Source organism: Desmodus rotundus, chromosome 4, assembly GCF_022682495.2.
Source record: "Desmodus rotundus isolate HL8 chromosome 4, HLdesRot8A.1, whole genome shotgun sequence".
Taxonomy (NCBI): Eukaryota; Metazoa; Chordata; class Mammalia; order Chiroptera; family Phyllostomidae; genus Desmodus; species Desmodus rotundus.
In genome coordinates, this window is record NC_071390.1 from 7,614,424 (window position 1) to 7,633,713 (window position 19,290).

Consider the following 19,290-nt stretch of genomic DNA (forward strand, 5'->3'; position numbering starts at 1 on the left):
GCAAATATATCCCGTTCAGCCCTATGCTAGGTCTTCGAATGGCATTCTTTGGACACCCAGCAACAGGTAGTCATGGACATGTGGAGAAAGGAGGAATAAATGAGGGCTCGTGGCAGTCAGACCAGAAATCCATGAGTCATAAAAGGACCCACGGGCCCTGTCCTCTCCGCCACACGCACACGCCGAGGGGCAGGTGAGCTTGGGGTTGGTTCTTCCGGTCAGGAATGCTCTCTGCCCTCTTCCCCGGTCTTGACTCCCATTTCCTTTAGAATTAGTTGTTCCAGATGCCTCTGTTTATGGAAGATACCACTTAATTATTATATATTATGCATGTTTCCTACTAGTCTATGTCAAAATTTAATTAAATGGCCATTGGTGTAATTATCTATTTAATGTCCGTTGCTGTTCATCAGAGCTGCCAAGAATGGTCATTCAGAACACTCAGGGCCCAAGGGTGGCCAGCTGACAAGGCAGGCTGCTCTCTGCTCACCATGCCCTGTCCCTGGGGCTGCACCTGCTGAGGGAAGAGAAGCCTTTTCCTACTTGGCATAAAGCACTGCACGAGCTCACGGGGGCCCCGCCCTGTAGACGCTCCCGGGACAGAGGCATGTTTGTCTCTCTCGCCACTGTCACCTCCCACATCACACCCAGAGAGATACATGATGAGTAAATGACCGAATCGCTAAACAAACAAATGAATGAATGCTTCTCAAAGCACCTGCAGAGTCCTGGGAGTGTGACCTAAGCTATCGTGAAAAACAAGGGCCGAACTGGGACATACAAGGCGGCACCTCACTTGTCTCAGCAGCTGAAGCCCATTGACAACTGGAGACGACCCCTCTCTCCACAGGACGAAGCTGCAGGAGAAACGGGCTCTCTCAGACACGGCTCGCTTTTCTTCTCTTCCAGAGGGAATACTTTTGAAATAAGTGGACTCTCATTTGTAAGGTGTGGTAAATGATACTCAAGCCAAAATACATGAACATTTGACCGAAAGGGCGTATTAGTAAAGGACAAAAATATGAGCCATATTTTTCACAAAGTTACTAACCACCGTGGGATCTGGCCACCGTGGGATCTGGACAGGCTTCGCTGGAGTCAAGTTCCACCCGCACCTAGCTAGTGTGTGAATAATAAAGAAAGCAAGGGCTTTCCTTCCTTCCTTCCTTCCTCCTTTCCTCCTTTCCTTTCTTCCTTCCCCCCTTCCTTTCTTTTTGACGAAAAACTGTAGTTTCTCATGACCCAGAAAATTGAGGGAGATAATCCTATGATAGGGAATAACCTATAGCCAGAAAATGAATTCATTTATTGGTGGAAATAAGCATAAAGAGGCTCCCAAAGACCTTTTAACTTCTAAAAAATGTCTGCTTATTTTTAAAAAAAGATTCAAGGAATGTCATAGCTCTGAAATAAAGAAGCTAGTCTGTCTCTCTTCCTTTCAGTCTCCAGCCCCCAGGTCCCACACAGGCTTCCGGGAAGAAAGGACCTGAACGCACGGTGTTGTCTGGCCTTTCTCGTCATCAGCAGGATTCCCCAGCTCTGCTGGAGGAGGCGGAGGGGGGATCCAGCATGCATGAAGGACCTGCTACATGCCTGGCACAGTGCAAGGGGCTTCGCACCTCGTATCCCATTTGATTCACATCTTCTATCAAACAACGTCTTTGCTTTGGTAGGAACTGTTAAAACCTCTTACAAAGCTGATGAAACCAAGGCTGAAGGAGACCACAGCATTCCACAACTGAGGTCAGAAACTCTATCCCAACCATATCCCTTCATCTTCCGAAAGGAAAAGAGAAGACGGAGCGGTCAAGGGCATGCCATTAGATGACACTGCCGCTCAGCAGGAGAGCTGGCCACACTGTCCCCACAGCTCAGGTCTCTCTCCTACTCCAAACACAGGACGACGTTCTGAGACACCGGCATCGATGGTGAATTTGAGGTCCCGGCCACACACTGACAGCCTGACTGTAGCTTCAGTTAAGTCTTGGCTCAATTGCGCTAATGAACCAATGAGCGCAGTCAACATTTGGGGTGGGTCACCGAGCACGAGCCACTCGCTGTGCAGGGCACTTGGAACACATTGTCCTGGAATAATCAGGGCTCCTGTCATCGTGGAGCTGAGGGCTGAGGGCAGAGGCAGACGGAAAGACAAGTCAATACATGACAATGATTAGACTCACCTAAGTGCCCCGGCAAGAATCACACAGGAGGAGAATCTGGGGCATTCAGATGGTGTCTTTAGTGAGGCCAGACTTAGGCAGACACTCAAGGAATAAGCAGCATGAGCCCCTGTTGGGTGCTAGTTTGGGTTTCCTGAGGATGAGACCCTGAGATGGGTTCAAGTGCAAGTAGTTTATTAGGATGATGATCCCAGGAAAGACCAGCCAGTGTGCAAAGCACGTGACCTCAGCCAGGTACCACTGTGGGCAGCAGGAGCTCAGCCCCGCTGGGGAACTCTGGGAGGCGGTGGGGAGTGCACAGGGAGCTGGGCGTTTACACAGCAATACCCATTTACTATTGGCCGGTGGCTGCCCTAGGAGACGGGGTAAGTGCTCATTCGTGAGCACAGGCAGGACATAGTAACTGCCGAGGGAATGTGGATGGGGTTCTGACAGGGTTTGAGAAGTATGGAAGAAGGGCAAGTTCAAAGGCCAAGGAAGGAAAGAATAGGAATGTCTCATGTTGAGAGAGCTGTCAAGAGTCAGCCTCTACAATCAAGAGTTTGGGTTCTGAAGTCAGACGATGTGGGCATAAACGCCAGCTCAGTGACATGCTGACTGTGTGATGTTGGGGGAAATTATTAATCTCTCAAAGCCTCGGCTTCTTCATCTGGACAGGAGGACTGATAACCGTACTGACCTCCTAGGTATGTGGAGGATTAAGTAGGGTAAATGCTTTAAAGCCATTAAGGCAGACCTTGACACATTTTCCTGTTCAACAGATGGTAGTCATTTGCAGGATCACCAAAAAGACAGGGTGACGGGAATATCAGAAGCAAGGGGGCGGGGGGAGAGGGACAGGAGGTTGATGAGGCAGCAGGGGTCAGAGCGTGCAAGGCTTGAAGACTGTGCTGAAGAGACTGGAAGGTCTGTCCTTCAGGTGCACTGGAAGCCACCGAAGACTTTTAAGCTGTGGAGTGAGCTGACAGCATCATTCTAGGATGTCAAACTCTTCAAAGGCTTGAAGTGCTTTTTCTGCTTCTACATCCCAGTGCCAAATCTACCGCTGGCGTAAAAGGAAGATGCTATTTAGCATAATTAGCAGACTCCAGAGGCTGAAGGAAGGAAAGAAGCATTGGTTTGAATACTCCAAAGACCGCACTTGGCTGTGGAGTGATGGATTTCATTTTCCTCCGGCAGACTTCACTTCCTAATTAAGCTGGCTCCAGCTAACGTTAAAATGACTTTGCATTTTCCAAGTAGATGCCAACAGAGGCGGGAGAGGCAGCCCCTCACCCACTAGGAGGCATCAGGAAGCAAACCTGCAATGAAACATTCACTGTGGAGACCCCAATGGGAATAACTTACGTGTCTGGGAGTTGTATCCAAAAGGGGAAAGAAAAACCACACCGGTTCTCAGATGTGCACTCTAGATACGAATCAGAGAAAACACAAAGAAAGGGCCGGGTGGGTCTGCACCCAAAAGGTGACGTTTCCATGGCAGCACCCCAGCTTGAGGATGGGCACCCACCTCAGGGTCTGGACAATTTCCGTGGGGAAGGGTTTGTGAAAACATTGTTAGCTCATGATTGTTGATTTTTCTACTTCCTTCCACCCATAAATCAGCCCATTAATCTCCAGATCCCAAAAGATGTCTGTTACAGAGGACACATGGTAATTTGAATTTTTATTTTTAGAATGCGTGTAACATCTTGAATTTTCTCTGGGCCCAAATTGGAACGTGGAGTTAAAAGTCAATAGTTTGAAACAGCGATGAAAGGAACCCACACAAAATAGCTGTCTCTCCAACAATTCCTTTATAGTCCAAGTGCATTTCATCACCAAGGACCAAGAACAAGATCTCCATTATGAAGATGTCTCAAGATTGTTCAGCTCCTGGGCTTCGCGTCCAGAAGTCATCACATGACATAGGAAGAGAGAAAATGATGGGCAGAGGGCGTTTCATAATGACAACTGGGTCAAAATATCAAGAAAGCCTGTGCATCCGAAACGTGCACGAGCCTGCCGGCAGTTTCTGCCAAAGTTAACCGTGCACCTAACACGCTCCCCAGCAATGCCTCTCGGATGCTCAGCCAAGGTACGTGGCAACAGAGTTCACTAAAAGAACTGAGCACAAATGTTCACAGCAGCTTTACCGACAACTGAAAACACCGGGAACAATCCAAGTGTTTATTAAAAGGAGAAGAGAATCTGTGGAATATTGATTACCATGAAATACACTTCAGCAATAAAAGAGAACAAACCATTGATATATGAGGTCTGTCCAGAAAAAGTCCAGCCGTTGTCAATATAATGAGAGCAATTTGTGTGACATCGATGTAACCTGGCAGCCAAGGAGAGTGGACTGGAGTGCACATGTGTGAACAATGATGACTTCACTGTACTAGTCAGTGGGGGTGGTGGCAGACGTCATTGAGTGAGCACATGTACTGTGTGGCCATCGCATTCAAAGTGGCTGAGGGAGTAGAGCAACAAATCTGCATCAAATTCTCCATTAAGCTTGAACATTCCTCCATGGAAACTATTCGGATGACTCAGAAGACCGCAACTATGGGCAACTGGTGATCGGCAGCTTCATCACAACAACACATGTGCTCATGCATCACATCTCGTGCAGAGTTTTTTGGAAAAACACCAAATCACATAGGTGACTCAGCCCCGCTACAGCCCAGAGTTGGCACCCTGTGACTTCTGGCTTTTCCCAAAACTAAAATCACCTTTGAAAGGGAAGAGATTTCAGACCATTGATGAGATTCAGGAAAATACAACAGAGCAACCAATGGTGATTGGGAGAACTGTGTGAGGTGCCTACTTGGAAGGGGACTGAGGTATCACTGTCCTTTGTACAATGTTTCTTGTATCTTGTATCTTCTTCAACAAATGTCTCCATTTCTTATAGTGCATGGCTGGATACTTTCTGGACAGACCTTGTATACCCATAACAACAGGAAGAATTTTCAAACTATTAAACCGAATAAAAGCTGCCACACACATACACACACACAGAGTAAATCTAAAGTTAAAGGAAAAAAGAAAACCCTGTTCGAGGGCTGACTTAAGGGGACGAAGACCGACTGGAAACAGACATGAAGGGGCTTTCTGGGGTCACATGGGGATAGGGACACGAGTCACATGGTGTGCCCACGTGTCGGACCTGAATGACTCATGCATTTCCATGTCAGTCTTACCTTAAAATGCTAAATAATAAAAAAATCATCATCGTTGTTGAGTGTCGGGAGGGAATGGACAGAGACAACTAGGCAGCTAGAATAGCAGCTGTTGTATCTGGAGCACGCATTCATTAGGTTTTTCTGTTTCCTGTGCTGGAGGTCTGGATTCTTTTATGATAAGTTCAGGAACACAGAAATAAAAAGGTACTAGACTTTAATTATAACCTTTAATCCCACCCTGATTTTCTTCCCCACAGAAATCAAATAGCGAGCCAAGTCTTTGAGGAAGAGTATTTTGATTAATTAAACAGTATTCATTTCTAAAAATATTCTATTTATTCAGACCAGGCACTTGCAGAGTTGGATGAATTTAATGCATATGTGATCAATTTCTCCCACATGCTTGCGTAACCGCCCTAGAACAGGGCTCCTCAGCCTGGACGCGACGGACACCTTGGACTGTACACTCTGCCGAGGGGACTGTCCCATGTACTGCAGGGCGTCGGCAGCATCCCTGGCCTCCATGCGCGCGATACCACTAGCACGCCGCACCCCAAATGGTGCCGGCCAAAAGTGTCTCCAGAAGTCACTGAACATCCCCTGCATCCCCTGCTGGGTGAGAACCACCCCTGCCCTAGAACATGGTCCTCAACCCGGAGAATCTCACCCCCAGGGGATGAGGACTGGTCCTTGGGCAGACGAGAACATCTTAGACATTGCAACAGTTTGAAGTAGCCCTGCAAAGGGCCCCAGCATGCAAACAGATGTACAGTCTCTCTTCGGCATTAAAATTTCATGGTAGAGATGAGCAGTTAGGGAAAAAAGTTGAAAAATGGAGGAGAGGGTAGTAATGAAAGAAAGGTTGGAAAACATTGTACAAAGCGGTCTGATTCTGGTTAATGCGATCATTCCCTGCAGGGGTTTGCACCCCCCCCAAAACAAGGTACACACGGCAAAATCAGTACAGCTGCTTCCCAGAACCTCTGAACATGTCTGGGAGCCTGAGACATAGGACCATACAAATCTAAGTGAAAAGCTCTGAGGGGCTCTCGCCAGCTCTGATGACGCCCCTCGACGGGACAGTGAGCCTGGACGCTTTCCCATCTGAGTTACCGGAGAAACCACACAAGTGGAGCTGACCTCACACAGAGGGCCACCAACTGTCCTGGTTGAACTGAAGCCCCACGCAGCCCACGCCATCATACACGGCTTTTAAAAGAAGAAGGTGGCATGTTGTGCGCTTCCCACCTACCAGCAACATCTGCGGACAGCAATTTCCTTTCATTAAATGATGCAAAAAACAAGCGGACCCTGCGATGTCCTCGACTCTCCCACCTCCTGGTTCTTTGTGCAGAAACCTCTCTAACTTACTCTCAGAACCAGCTGGTTTACAAAGCTGAACATTCGCGCTTGATGGAGTTAAACCTGGCTGGTCAGCGTAGATGATGTCTTGTGATAATTCCTCATCCCACAGTTAGAACCCACTGAGACTCGTTCAGCAAAAGCAAACTCCCAGGCCTTCCACCTGCAAGACCCTTTGGTGTACACACTCCATTCTTAAGGACTCTGCCACCAAAGGGACCCCAAGGATGAACAAGGGCCTTCTAACAGATGGTACCTCTGTAAGGAAGGTATTTCTGATGTTAAAATCATAGGAAAGGCAGGAACGACAGGGTGATGGCTACGTTTACGTGTCAGCCTGGCTAGGCCACGGTGCCCAGCTCTTTGCTCCAAACCAGCCTAGATGCTGCGGCAAAGGTCTGTTTCAGATGGGATGAGGATTTACCATCAGTGGACTTTAAGTGAAGAAGTGCCTCTTGCATACTGTGGGTGGGCCTCATCTAGTCAGGTGAAGGCCTTAAGAGCAACGATTGAGGTCCCCAAATAAGGAATTCTGCCTCAAGACTGCATGCAACACAGAAGGCCTGCCTGAGTTTCCGGCCAGCTGGCCTGCCCTGAAGACGATGGACTTACGACTGCCAACATCACCCCTTAACCTGCATTTCCGGCCTTACTGGCCTGACCTATGAATGTCAGATTTGCCAGACGTCGCAATCATGGGAGGCAATTTCTTAAAATAACTCTCACTCCTCCCTCCCTCCCTCCCTCTCTCTCTCCACACACCCTTTTGGCTCTGCATCTCTGGATAACTCTGACTTTGCCAACAGGAAAACATGTTCTCTCTTACGTAGAAGCACCTTGACTCCACAGCACAACATAGGAAGATGATAAGCAGATGGCAGAGCAACACTGACTCGCAGAGACAAGGAGAGTGTGCTGAGTCTGCCAAGGATGGTGCAGGGGGTCGGGGTGGGGGGGTGGAGCTCCTTCTCCTCCGGGCAGGACCCTGCACAGCTTTGAACAGGAGGCACCAGGTACTTCAGATGGTGGGAAACAGGGAGGTGGGTGCAAAGCCCCTATAAAGCACAGTTATGCTCTCCAGGTTGCCACCCCAACCTGCAAACCAGGAAACTGCCACCTCCCTGCCTCTTGAAGAAGACAGAAGGTTTAAGCAGCTGAGGCTCTGGGCTTGGGAAAAGCAGGCAAGCAGAGAACAGGGCTGAGCAACCAGACCGAAGGCAGGGGGATTAAGGGGCAGTCTGCAAAGTGACCTGTGCAAACCCAAGCCCCTTCTGCAAGGCTCCCAGAATGCCAGGCTCATGTATACCCATCAAAACCTGGGGAGGCTCTGTCTGTGGAATCCAATAGCCTCAAAGTGAAGGGCAGATGCTGATGCTGAGGGCCAGCCCGTGAGAGCCCAGCTCACTCCTGACCGCCCTGCAACAAAGCCCAATTAATCAGCTCTGCCCAGTTAGCTTCAGCGGTTCCACCTTAAATAAGAACAGACAGCCGAGGGTCATCAGGTATTTAGTGAAAGGTAGATGCAAATTAACAGAAGGTGGGGAGCTAACGGAACCTGAAAACAAAGACAGGAAAGAGAGAGCTGTACCCATGGAAAAAAGAACAGGATGCTTCTTTAAAAATCAGAGCTCAGGAAAGACCTGTTGGAAATTAAAAATGTAAAAATCAGCCCTGGCCAGCGCCCTCAGTTGGTTGCAGCATTGTCTGGTACACTGAAAAGTCACAGGTTTGATTCCCGATCAGGGCACATGCCTAGGTTGCAGGTTCGATCCCTGGTTAGGTAACATATGGGAGGCAACCGATCGATGTTTCTCTCTCACACTGAGGGTTTTTTTTTTCTCTCTCTCTCAAAAATCAATAAATATATATTATGTATATGTAAACCCTAATAAAATTCAATAGCAGGGTTGGTAAATAAAATTTTTAAAATGTCGCAGAGAGACGAACAAAATACACAAAGCAGCAGACAATAGGAAATGAAAAGATAAGACCAGTCCAGTAGATGCAACATCTGTCTAGAACAGGACCCAGAGGAGAGAAACAGAATTCAGAGGGAAGGCAAGAAAGTTGCAGATTTAAAGGACCCACTGAGTGGCCAGAACAACAGAGGAAAAGAACCCCAGTACAAGGCACATCATCGTGGAACCTCAGAGGACCAGAGGCAGAGGAAGGATCCTAGGAGCTTCCAGAGAGAGAAAGAGAAAAGCGAAACACAAGAAAGGAATTGCAGCAGGCTTCTCTCCAACGCACTGAAAACTGGAATCCTGCACAGAAAGGACTTTCCACCCAGAACTCTACACCCAGCTGAAGAATGAAGACACTTCAGACATAAACACCTCAAAACACACAGCTCATATGTGCCCTCCTGGGAAACGACAGGAGAAAGGGCTTCTCTTCCCTGAGGATATCCCCTGTCCCCTGTCCAGAATTCTCAGCTCCCCAATCTCAGAGAGCCATGTATCTGTCCTTTCCCTAAAGGGGCCACGGGCCATGTCTGACCTCCTGGACTCACCTCAAGTGCTAGGCCAGTCAGTACTCAAGTCTGTCCCTTAAAAAATACATCCTACAAGTGCTGATTATCCTATAAATGCCCCTTTTTATGCTGTGATGGAGCTGTTTCAGAATGAAGCATCTATGTGCGCAAGTCAAGGGCATTGGTCTGGCTTTAGAATTGCCTCATGTTCAGTTTATCACAGCAGTTTAGGTTCAGGGCAGAATCAAGGAGGTACGGAGGTTGCCCACACGCCTCCTGCTCTCGCACCTGCCTCTCCCGTTGCCCAGATCCCCACCAACATTCGTTACCAGTGATGAACCTACGCTGACACATCGAATCGCCCGAAGTCCCAGTTGAACACAGGGTCCGTTCTTGGTGCTGCATATAATCCACAGGTTTCGACAAATGTATAATGACACGTGCTCATCATTACAGGATCACACAGAGTATCTGCACCACCCTAAAAATCCTCTGTGCTTCACCTACCGTCCCTCCCCCACCCCAAGTCCAACCCCTGAAGTGATGCCTTTTAACACCATCTGTCTGGAGCGTGGGCAACCTGTTTTCAGTGCTGTGGGCCGTGTCTCTTTTGCAACTACTCAGCTCTGGTATTATAAAGTGAAAGCCACCACAGACAACATGTAACAGACAGGCATCTCTCGGTTCCAATAAAGCTTTATTGACAAAATCATGCAGCCACCGAATTTGGCCCACGTGCTATCGTTTGCGAGCCTGCAGACAAGGGTATCATTCCCACCATTTTTACAGGAAATTTCTTAACAGCTCCACTGACATTAATAATTCGGGTTTTTTTCTATTTTTCTCTCTGAAATCTATCCTCTTTTTGGAAGGGGAATCAACATGCAATCATAAGCTGAGATTATGCACTGAAAGATAATTCCCTTTTCGGAATATCCCTGCTTTAAAGCTACATTACATTTCTCCACTTTAAATCCCAGGCTTCCCCAAAACTGTCTGAAGGAGATCCTCCGCTCTTTGAAACTGTGGTCTCTGCTTTTCCAATCAAGCGTGGCTTAGGCCACCTTACAAAGCAAGTCCCACAAGATGGTCACCACGGCGACACACTGTTTGTGGCCAGTTTGCTGAGTGACCACTCCAGGGGAGTGCAGATGGACAGCTTATGGTAGATTAAGAACAAGATCTCTTGTTTCAAAAACAAATCACGGTTTGATCTTAAGTTCAAAGGAAACCAGCTGCTCTCCAGGATGGTATGTGGACATCAACTACCTTCCAGCCTCCAATTACCTGTAAACAGAGCAAAAGCAAGCCCGTGCTTCTCGAGCCTGGGGAATCCATCTCACGAGACCCCCTGGTCCAGAACGCCTGTGTCCACTCAGTCAAGTACAACCTGCAAAACTGATTTACTGAAGGGAAAGTGTGTATATCAAAGCGAGAGCCCACTGAGGTCAGCCCCCTGAGGTCTACCACCTCCTCTGAGGATCAAAGAGTCATACCGACCACTGGGCTTCATATTAGCTCAATTAGAATCCAGAAAACATTCCCTGCAAGGCACTCGCCGACCTGTCATTTAAAAAAGAAGGGAGGGAGGGAGGGAGGGAAGGAGGAAATGAAAATACCACCATCAAAGCCTAGGCCCAGAGGATAGACAGGATACTATGTCTGCCAACTAATAACAATTTGTAACATTTTAAGTAGCATCTTAAGCAAAAGATAGTAATAGCCTCTGTCAAAAAGCTTGTCAGGCATGGATGGGACATCGGCCACACAGTGACAAGGCAGCTGGCGGGCAGCCCTGTCAGAACAAGCTTCTGACGTGCAGGGAGGCTGTGCACCTAAAATAAACATTTTGGGGGGCCTGCCCTCTAATCTCCGCGGTCCAGCAGTCTTCCAGCTTGAGTTATTCACGCGAAAGCTATTTTCCTCCCAAGTTCCAATGCAACAGTAGATACTAAATTGAGCTGCAGTCCTCAGTCAACCACTCAAAAGCCAGGGTGAAGGTTTTCCCATAGGATTTCACTTTGTATTGCTTTTAATGTTTGAAGGCTCTTAAAGCTCAGCATCAAGTCTTTGGGGGCCAGCATATGCCCTGAAACAACAGAGACCTTGACCAACCCCGCAAGGATAGAGATGGAGAGCAGGTGGGAGCCGAGCCAGGTGCCTTACTGCCAGCATCGGAAGCCCTGACAATGAGGAGACAGTGTCTCCGTACAGCAGGCGTTCCTCCAGCTGGCATCTTTGGGGGCCACCATTCAACCCCCCCATAGTCTCCGACAAACTAGAGGAGCAAATGAGTTATTATTGAAATGAACATGGACTGTAAATACTTTGTTGCATTTAATCACTAAATTCCCCAAGATACTATCATGTCAGAGGTTGATGTGAAGGTCAGCTAAGTGTCCCTGGACGAGATCCTGAGTCTGTCGGAGCCTCCCTGTCCCTGTGTATAAAACTGAGACAACCCGACCTGGCAGGCTGCTGTGCAGGCTGCCGGCCCCTCCCACGCAGAGTGCCTGGCACCTGGACGTCGCTGACAGGCCCAGCCCCCCATGGCGCTGAGCAAAATGTCCGACAACCACGCAGCAGGAGAGGGCCTCCGCTTATTATTCCTTGACCCAGCCACCATCAGGCTGTGCCTTAGGTACTTAGGACAAAACAGAAAGGATTGAGGGGACAGGCTTGCCAAAGGTGAAGATGACCAGTCTCCGGGGAATCCAGGGCCACACCTGTCTGTTCCCGTTGTCACCTGCAGCGGTAGTTCTTCTCCACTCATCCCAGAGCCACCCCCACACACCTCCAGGCTGCCACAGCCTGGGTGGGGGCTCCCCAGGACACGCGCGGCAGCTTATTTACTTGTGTGTCCCCAGCACCTGGCACAGCGCCTGGCACCTAAGTCCTTCAATACGCTTTGACGGAACGAATGAGCCAGGGGACTCTGGAAACCTCAGCTCTGGTAATACACAATAACATGGATAACTGCTGTTTATTTAAAGTGCCACACTAAGTACTTTACACACAACGAGTGGATTAGGTAAGACGAGGCACGTAAACATTTAGGTACCGCACACGCCCCAGAAACGTCAGTCCGCGATCACCAGGACGTGCTCTAGCCCCCAGCCCCACCAGGAACAGAGGCATCGTCACCCCATTTTACCCAGCAGGAACTGAGGCTCAGAAAGGGGAAGTCCTGGAGCCAGGAATGGTCGCACATCAAAGACCTTGCTCTCCCCATTGCACCCCACTGCACCGCATCCATACTATTTCACCTTGGCCTTAAGGTTGGTCCCAGCTCGAATGTCTATAATCAGATTATAGATATTGGGTGTTGTATGTATGTATATGTTTACACGCTACATATTGGTCACACACACACACAGTGCCTTCACTGAAGGAATGAACCAGAGCGAACACTGAGCTAAAAAGCAGAAGGTCCCAGCGAGCACAGTTAATTCCCAGGCAAGGCCAAATTCCTGAATCATACAGGCACAAGGTCAAGTGTCATGTGTTACACCCTGCTGAGCTCGCAAAGCCAGCACATCCAAAGTTCTGTAAACTCCAGACTTATCACTCCCAGGTGAAGATTTCGTTTGTAAGCCGAGGACCCTCCGGTGGAGAAAGGTGACCTGTACCCAACACTCTGCCTACCACCTGACCTCCCAGAGAAGTGTGACAGGCTGTGACAGCCCCCGGCAGGGAACTCACAGGAGGAGTGGATGCTGGGGAAGCTTTTGCGGCCCTCGGACACCAGGTCGGGGTCCCCTGTGCAGTGCATTTCCGAGTTCATCACTCCATCTGGAAAGCAGCGGTAAAAGAAATCGGGGCGAGGTCTACAAAAGACACCATGGACATTTTCAATATAAAACGCTGCCATCACCAACAAGCCCCGAGCTGACCCCACCCTCCCTGGCCATCCCCAGCTCCTTCTGTCACCAACACCCCAGCTCCACGCTGAGAGTCCTACACACTATAGTCTCGGGTAAAGCTTAGGCTTCGGGGTCAGGGAGCTCTGAGTCGGAACGCCCGCTCTGCCACTTACTGGTTTTCTGACCTTGGGAAGGCCATGCTTCCACATCTGTAAGAGGGGGAGGTCATACCTACCCGAAGGTGAGGGCCTGAGGGTTCAAGCCCTACAGGAGGAACCTGAGCTCAGTGCTGGTGAAATCACAGGGAGCTCCTGCCTCGGCCTCGGGCCCTACGTGCACAGGCTGTATCCAGGATCCAAGACTCCAGGCTGCGCATGTCCCTTCATCTTGAATTTGGATGGCCCACTGCCCTTCCTCCAAGAGCAGGTCTCAGTTAACCTCTTGGAGGGGACCGGACAGCCCTGCTCCATGACACTGAGCACATGGCCACCCGGTGTCGGGGGGGAGAGACCTGACAGGGTGGGGCCAAGCCTCCTGCCACAGTCATGGCCACTTCAAGTACTTACTGGGGACTGGACACAGCACTGAGCACCACACCCATGCCCTGGGGCAGACCCTGGGACGTTTTTCATTTTACATGGACAAAAACGAAGGCTTCGAAAGCTCACACCCCTGCCCAAGGTCACACACAACCAGTAAGTGGCAAAGACCAGCTCTGGACTCCCACAGCTTTGGATTCTTGCACCTACACACCTCAGCCCGCGCTTTCCTGCCTCACTCAAGCGAGGATGTTCACCTCGGCGTGTGATGGCTGAAGGCCGATCGCTTCACATCAATTCAACCACTATTTGCCGAAGGCCCAGAACGGTCAAGGCTTTGCCCCCGCTGCAAACACGGGGCCCCTTTTCTGCACAAGTATCAGGTCACAGGTCACACACGCTGACTCACTGGTGCCCCCCAGCTCTGGGATCTAGGCCCAATAATAATCTATCAATATCTATAACATATCAGTAACCAATTTCAGTAGTCTATCAGAGATGCGAGTGTAGTTATTCACCTGCTGAACCAAAACCTCAGAACAGACTAGGCCTGAGAATCAGCATTTTATGGAGGTCCCTGGAAACTCTAAGCACAGACTGCAGGAGGACATGGCAGCATCAGGTCCCAGGCTGCCCAATTTGGTCCTTCTCCTGCCCCCTTGGTGCCTGGCAGCGCTCTGCACTGAGCAATCAGTAAATGCTGAGTTCTGAGAGGGGAGACAACCTGCCCTGGGCCAACACCTGGTTGGAGCCAGAGTCAGGCGTAGAATTCCGACCTTTGCCAGCTCCACTCTGCAGAGACTAGCTCCCTCCCAGGGCAGCTGGGGGCCAGGGGGAGATAAATGGAGACGACAAATCATCTCCCAGGAGGGTAAGGAAAACGTGCCATAAGCTGAAACACAACTGCCAATCCATGCTTCTTACCCCGAAGAGAGTGAGCCAGTAACCTTATTTCATGTGGGGGTGGGGGCAAAACTGCCACGTGAGTGGGTGTCTGGTGAGTGAGGCCCTGGGAGTGCAGTGGATGGACTGGCAAGGCCAGCAGCTGGCCCTGGCCCACAGGAAAGTGCAGTGACCCCTTCTCTACTCTTCACCTCCTGCTTTCTGAGAGAGTGAGTTCACAATTCAAAGGAGAAAAAAGATCTGTGCTGAGGACAAAAACCCCAGAAGGACAACAACCCCAGGAGAAATCAGAGAAGAGCTTGAATCTGTCCCATACAGCGTCCTGTGGCCACGGTCCCTAACACAGATGACCTGGAGCATCTAAATCACCAACTGTTTCTTTTTGGGACTTACCTTCCCACTATTAACTTGATAGTGTTGGTGCAGACTCCATTCAAAGCGAGAGCCAGGGACACCGCTACAAAACAAAACCAACAGACAGAACAGTGACCAGCTGGCTCGCCCCTCACTGTCGCCATCCACCTCATCATCACACGTTTAACTTATGACCATAGAAATACGCACCGATGCTTTCAAAGGCAGAAGGAGATCTGGGTGGCCAGAGTGAAATACAATCAGGACAGGACTTTGGAGAGTGGCTCATTAAATTCCAGGCCCCCCTGACCTGAACTTTCTCTCTCCTCCTTGGCTGAAATTTCCCACACTGTAGAGGGGCCCATCAATCACGCTCCGGTCAGATACGGACAGAGTTAACACCACGGCAGGCAGAATTTCTTTTGCTGGGGGCAAGGAACATGAACTTTTTAATTTCCTTCTGGCAACCTTCTCAGACATAATTCCCAGCAGAGCTGCGGCTGGAATCCTTCTGCAAACTCAGACATCATCTCTCGTTGACCCATCACCTGCCTACAGGCGTCCCTTTGTCATCAGGCTGGTCACCGCTTCTGAGAAGGTGAGGAGTCCCAGGACCTTGAGAGGTTTTGAGAAGGTTGACTGAGGCAGTGCTTTTGGCCACAGAAAACTGCTGGAACTTCCAGAATACAGTATTTTTAAATGTACAGCCCGGGGCTTTCTCCAAGCGGCTCAGAAGGACTTTGAAGGATGAAGGACGGATTTCCCACAGCGTGAGAGTGACGTGCGTCACAGAGCTGCCGCCGCAAGGGCCTCACACATGTGGGCAGCAAGGCTGCTCCAAAGGCAAGTCGGCATGATGGAAGGTCAGATGCCAGGCACACGCCGTGAGACCGTAAGGTGCCTGTTCCCTTGCTGTGCTGATAAAGCTGTGAGCTACCGCTTCCCCTTGGCAAACACTAATGACTCAATACCAGCTGCGATTTATGTAGGGAAGTAGCAATGGGGGGGGCATTTTCAGGCAGGAGCTGCCTAGAGCGACTCATGGCCACTGAGGGAGATAGATGTGATGTTTTGCGAGCAGAAAGGACTCTGGAGTGGCCGGCATGGTCATCAGGGGCACCGGCCACAGATATGGCGACGAGGCCCACCTGCTTTCTTAAAACAAATTTTTATTGAATTTATTGGGGTGATGGTGGTTAATAAAATCATATAGGTTTCAGGTGTACAGTTCTATGATACACCATCTGTACACTGTCCTATGTGGAAGCCACCCAACGTCAAGTCTCCATTAAGCCCTCTTTAGCCTCTTCTACCTGCCCCCACCCGCCTTTCCCTCTGGGGGTCGCCACACTGCTGTCTGTGTCTACGGGTTTTATTTACTTCTGGCTTACTCCCTTCACCCAGCCCGCCAACTCTCCTCCCCTCTGACAGCTGTCAGTCTGCTCTCTGTATCCATGATGAGTCTGTTTCTGTTTTGTTTGTTTTGCTCACTAGATTCCATGTACAAGTGACATCATAAGGCATTTGTCTTTCTCTGACTGGCTTATTTCACTTAGCATAATACCGTCTAGGTCCATTCCACGCTGTCGCAAAAGGTACCATTTCCTTCTTTTTCACCACTGAGTCGTGTATCGCCTCACACCTGTTGGAGTGACTACCATCAATAAATCTGCAAACAACAGGTGCTGGTGAGGATGGAGGAAGGGGAAGCCTTGTGCACTGTTGGTGGAATGCAGACTGGTGCGGCCGCTGGGGAAAGCAGTATGAGTTCCTTCAAAAAATTAAAAATGGATCTGCCTTATGACCCAGTGATTCCACTTCAGGGAATACATCCTAAGAATCCCAAAACACCAATCAAAAAGTACATACGTACCCCTGTGTTCCCCACAGTGTCATTTACAATCACCAAGATATGGAAGCAGCCCAAGTGCCATCAGCAGATGAGTGGATAAAGAAAGCCATGGTAGATCTACACAGTGGAAAACCTACCTGCTTTTAACCAGTGTGGGAAGCAGAGAGAATGGGAGGGGCCAGTTCAAATGAAGACCTCTGTCAAAGGGGTCTTACCACCCAGTATGAGACAGGAAACTCTATCGTATCTCAGTGTGGCAGCCAAGGTGGGGTGGGCCACCAGGGTGGACAGTGGAGCATGAGTCAGCAGCCCGGCACCACCACTGAAATGCTGAGTGGGCACCACTGAAACCAAGACTGCAAAACTCAGGGAAATCCTCTGATTATGTTCTGCATGCACAGACCCTCCCTTCCTAAAATGCTGGCCTCCCCTCTCTTGCCAGCTCCCAGCCCTGCCGAGAGGTCCCCTTCTCAGAGAAGAGGGGGACTTCCCTGGGCTCCCCTGGCCACTGTGTCCTCCCGGAGCCATGACAGTGAACAGGCTGTGAGGTCACCCAGAAACAACTGGGGTCTCCCCCGTCATCCAGCGGGCCTGCTGCTCTGTTCTCCAGCGGGTCAGACTTCTTCTTATCCTGGTCCTAACACGGTCTTTAGCACAGAAAAGGTGTCCGGGAACAAGCCTCACCAGCTGACCTTCCAATGTCCTTGGGGAATGTCAAGACCACTAAACCTCAAGGGCATCAGTCCTGAACACCATCCCCACTCCTGACCTCTGCACCGGCTGGGCCCATTGCAGCACAGCACAGCCCTTTGAAAAGATTCAAGTAGCGGGGCCAGAAAATGCGGGCATGTGATGTAACCACCAACAGCTGGCAGCTTCCCTCTCTGATCCAAAAGGAGGCAGAAAGGAGGGGGGTCTGGAGTGGCAATATTGGGGGTGGACATCCTCACAGTGTTCTGGACATAAGTTGAACCAATTAGTACTTTCATCTGAAGAGCCCAACTCCCAGGGCATCAATAAGGGGCCCCTCACTGATCCCAGAGAGGAGGCTAGCTGAGCAGGAAATGAAGACCCTCATTGGGCGGGGGGCGGTGGAGCTGCTGATTAATAATAACCCAGTGGGCCTGGTTTAAAAGGGCCGTGTTGACATAATCCCACGGCACCACGGGCTTCAGAGAGGTCCCAAAGACAAAGCAGACTGAGTCTGGTAACATAATTCAAAGCCATGTGTCGTGTGAGCTGGCCTGCACGTGGCCTGTACTGAGCATCCTCTGTAATAAGCATCCCAGAGGCTTACAGGGCTTCTGTCCCTACTTTTGCTGTTGCTAGGACTTAACACCTTCCTCCCATAACAGGGTTCTCTGTGACACAGACGTGCCTGCCCTCTGCCTGCCTCCCCTAAAGCCCGAGGCTGCGTGGGCCGAGCCTCCCTCCCCTCGTCCAGCAGCGGGCACACAAAGGTGCGCGCTGAGCACCCGCAGTTAAGGAGCACTCGGGGGGTCCAGGTCTGCGGAAGACACCCGAGTAGAGGAGGGCTGAGCATTAAGTCCCCCTCGCTGAGAGAGTCCTGAATTCCAGGTCACAGCGGAAAAGCTATACCTAGTTTTCTGTCCTTGCTTTTTAAAGATCACTCCTCCACCCCCTATTTCTAAGGCTTCCTAAAAGAAGTGACTATACTTTAAAACGACATGTACAACACGAGGCTCTTCGTCATTTCTGCAGGACTGGCTCTCGTTAATCTAGGCAAACAGACCATCCAGCAACTCCGCCTTCTCTGTTGAGGTACAGGAGGCGGGGTGTGGGGTGCAATTGTGCAATGCCACCACAGGGAGATGCAGCTGAGAGTGGAGGGAGTCTGGAGGGAGTAATGGTGAGCTACTCATTGACCTCAAAAGCCAGCAGTAACTACCATGAGGCTCTCACCCATCATCACATATCAGGGATGTCATGCCAGAAAAGACACCAGGAGGAGAAGTGGGGGAGGAGATTTCTAGGGTACCTGAGAGGGCTTCCAACAGGACATTCTGGGGGCCACAGTGACATCTGTCCAAACACTGCCCAAGCTGTTCAAGCCATGTACAGGAGGGACACCAATGCTCTTGTGGGAAAACCTGACCTTCCCGTCACCAGCTGAGGAGACTGGGACCATGTGGCCACCAAACCCTGAGAGCACAAGTGGGCAGCCTGGGGTGCTCAGCTGGCCTGCGGGAGGGCATTTACAGGCTGGCCAGAGACTCGTGGCTTCTGCGGCCAGGCTGAGAAGTGAGCAGAGCCAGAGTCTCTGCCTGGGAGGTCTGGACCATGGGTCGGACTTGGAGGTGGGCACTGGAGCAGAACACGCATGCGGGTGGGGGCTCCGACCACTGCCCAGCCTCACACCCACTCAAGGTGCAGGCAACAGGAAGGACAAACGAACAGGAGAAGGAGGCAGGGAGTGTGCAGACAGGGAAGACACATCAGAGAGAGCAGCAGTCAGGAGCTGGTGGTGGGGAGGGGTGTCTCCACCCCTCACTGCCAGGGTCCCTAACTCCAGTCCCACGAGGCTCCTCTGTCCCTTGCCCCTGGTCTCGGATGTCTGTGAGGTGGCTTGTGCA

At 50.4% G+C, this 19,290-nt stretch overlaps 1 protein-coding gene across 3 annotated transcripts in view; it reads right to left on the reverse strand.

The window, feature by feature from the left end:
* The window catches only part of PLPP4 (phospholipid phosphatase 4), a 99,454-nt gene that overhangs the window by 33,367 nt on the left and 46,797 nt on the right, over positions 1 to 19,290 (reverse strand). The window contains exons 4-5 of one of the 3 annotated variants that reach the window (XM_045191567.2): positions 14,884 to 14,947; positions 12,888 to 13,012 (exon numbers count right to left, since the gene is read on the reverse strand). The exons of 1 other annotated variant lie outside the window; for it this stretch is intronic. In XM_045191567.2, the coding sequence (XP_045047502.2) occupies positions 12,888 to 13,012; positions 14,884 to 14,947 (189 nt within the window). The remainder of the gene's footprint in view (positions 1 to 12,887; positions 13,013 to 14,883; positions 14,948 to 19,290) is intronic. One more of the 3 variants, XM_045191568.3, reaches the window with a different exon arrangement.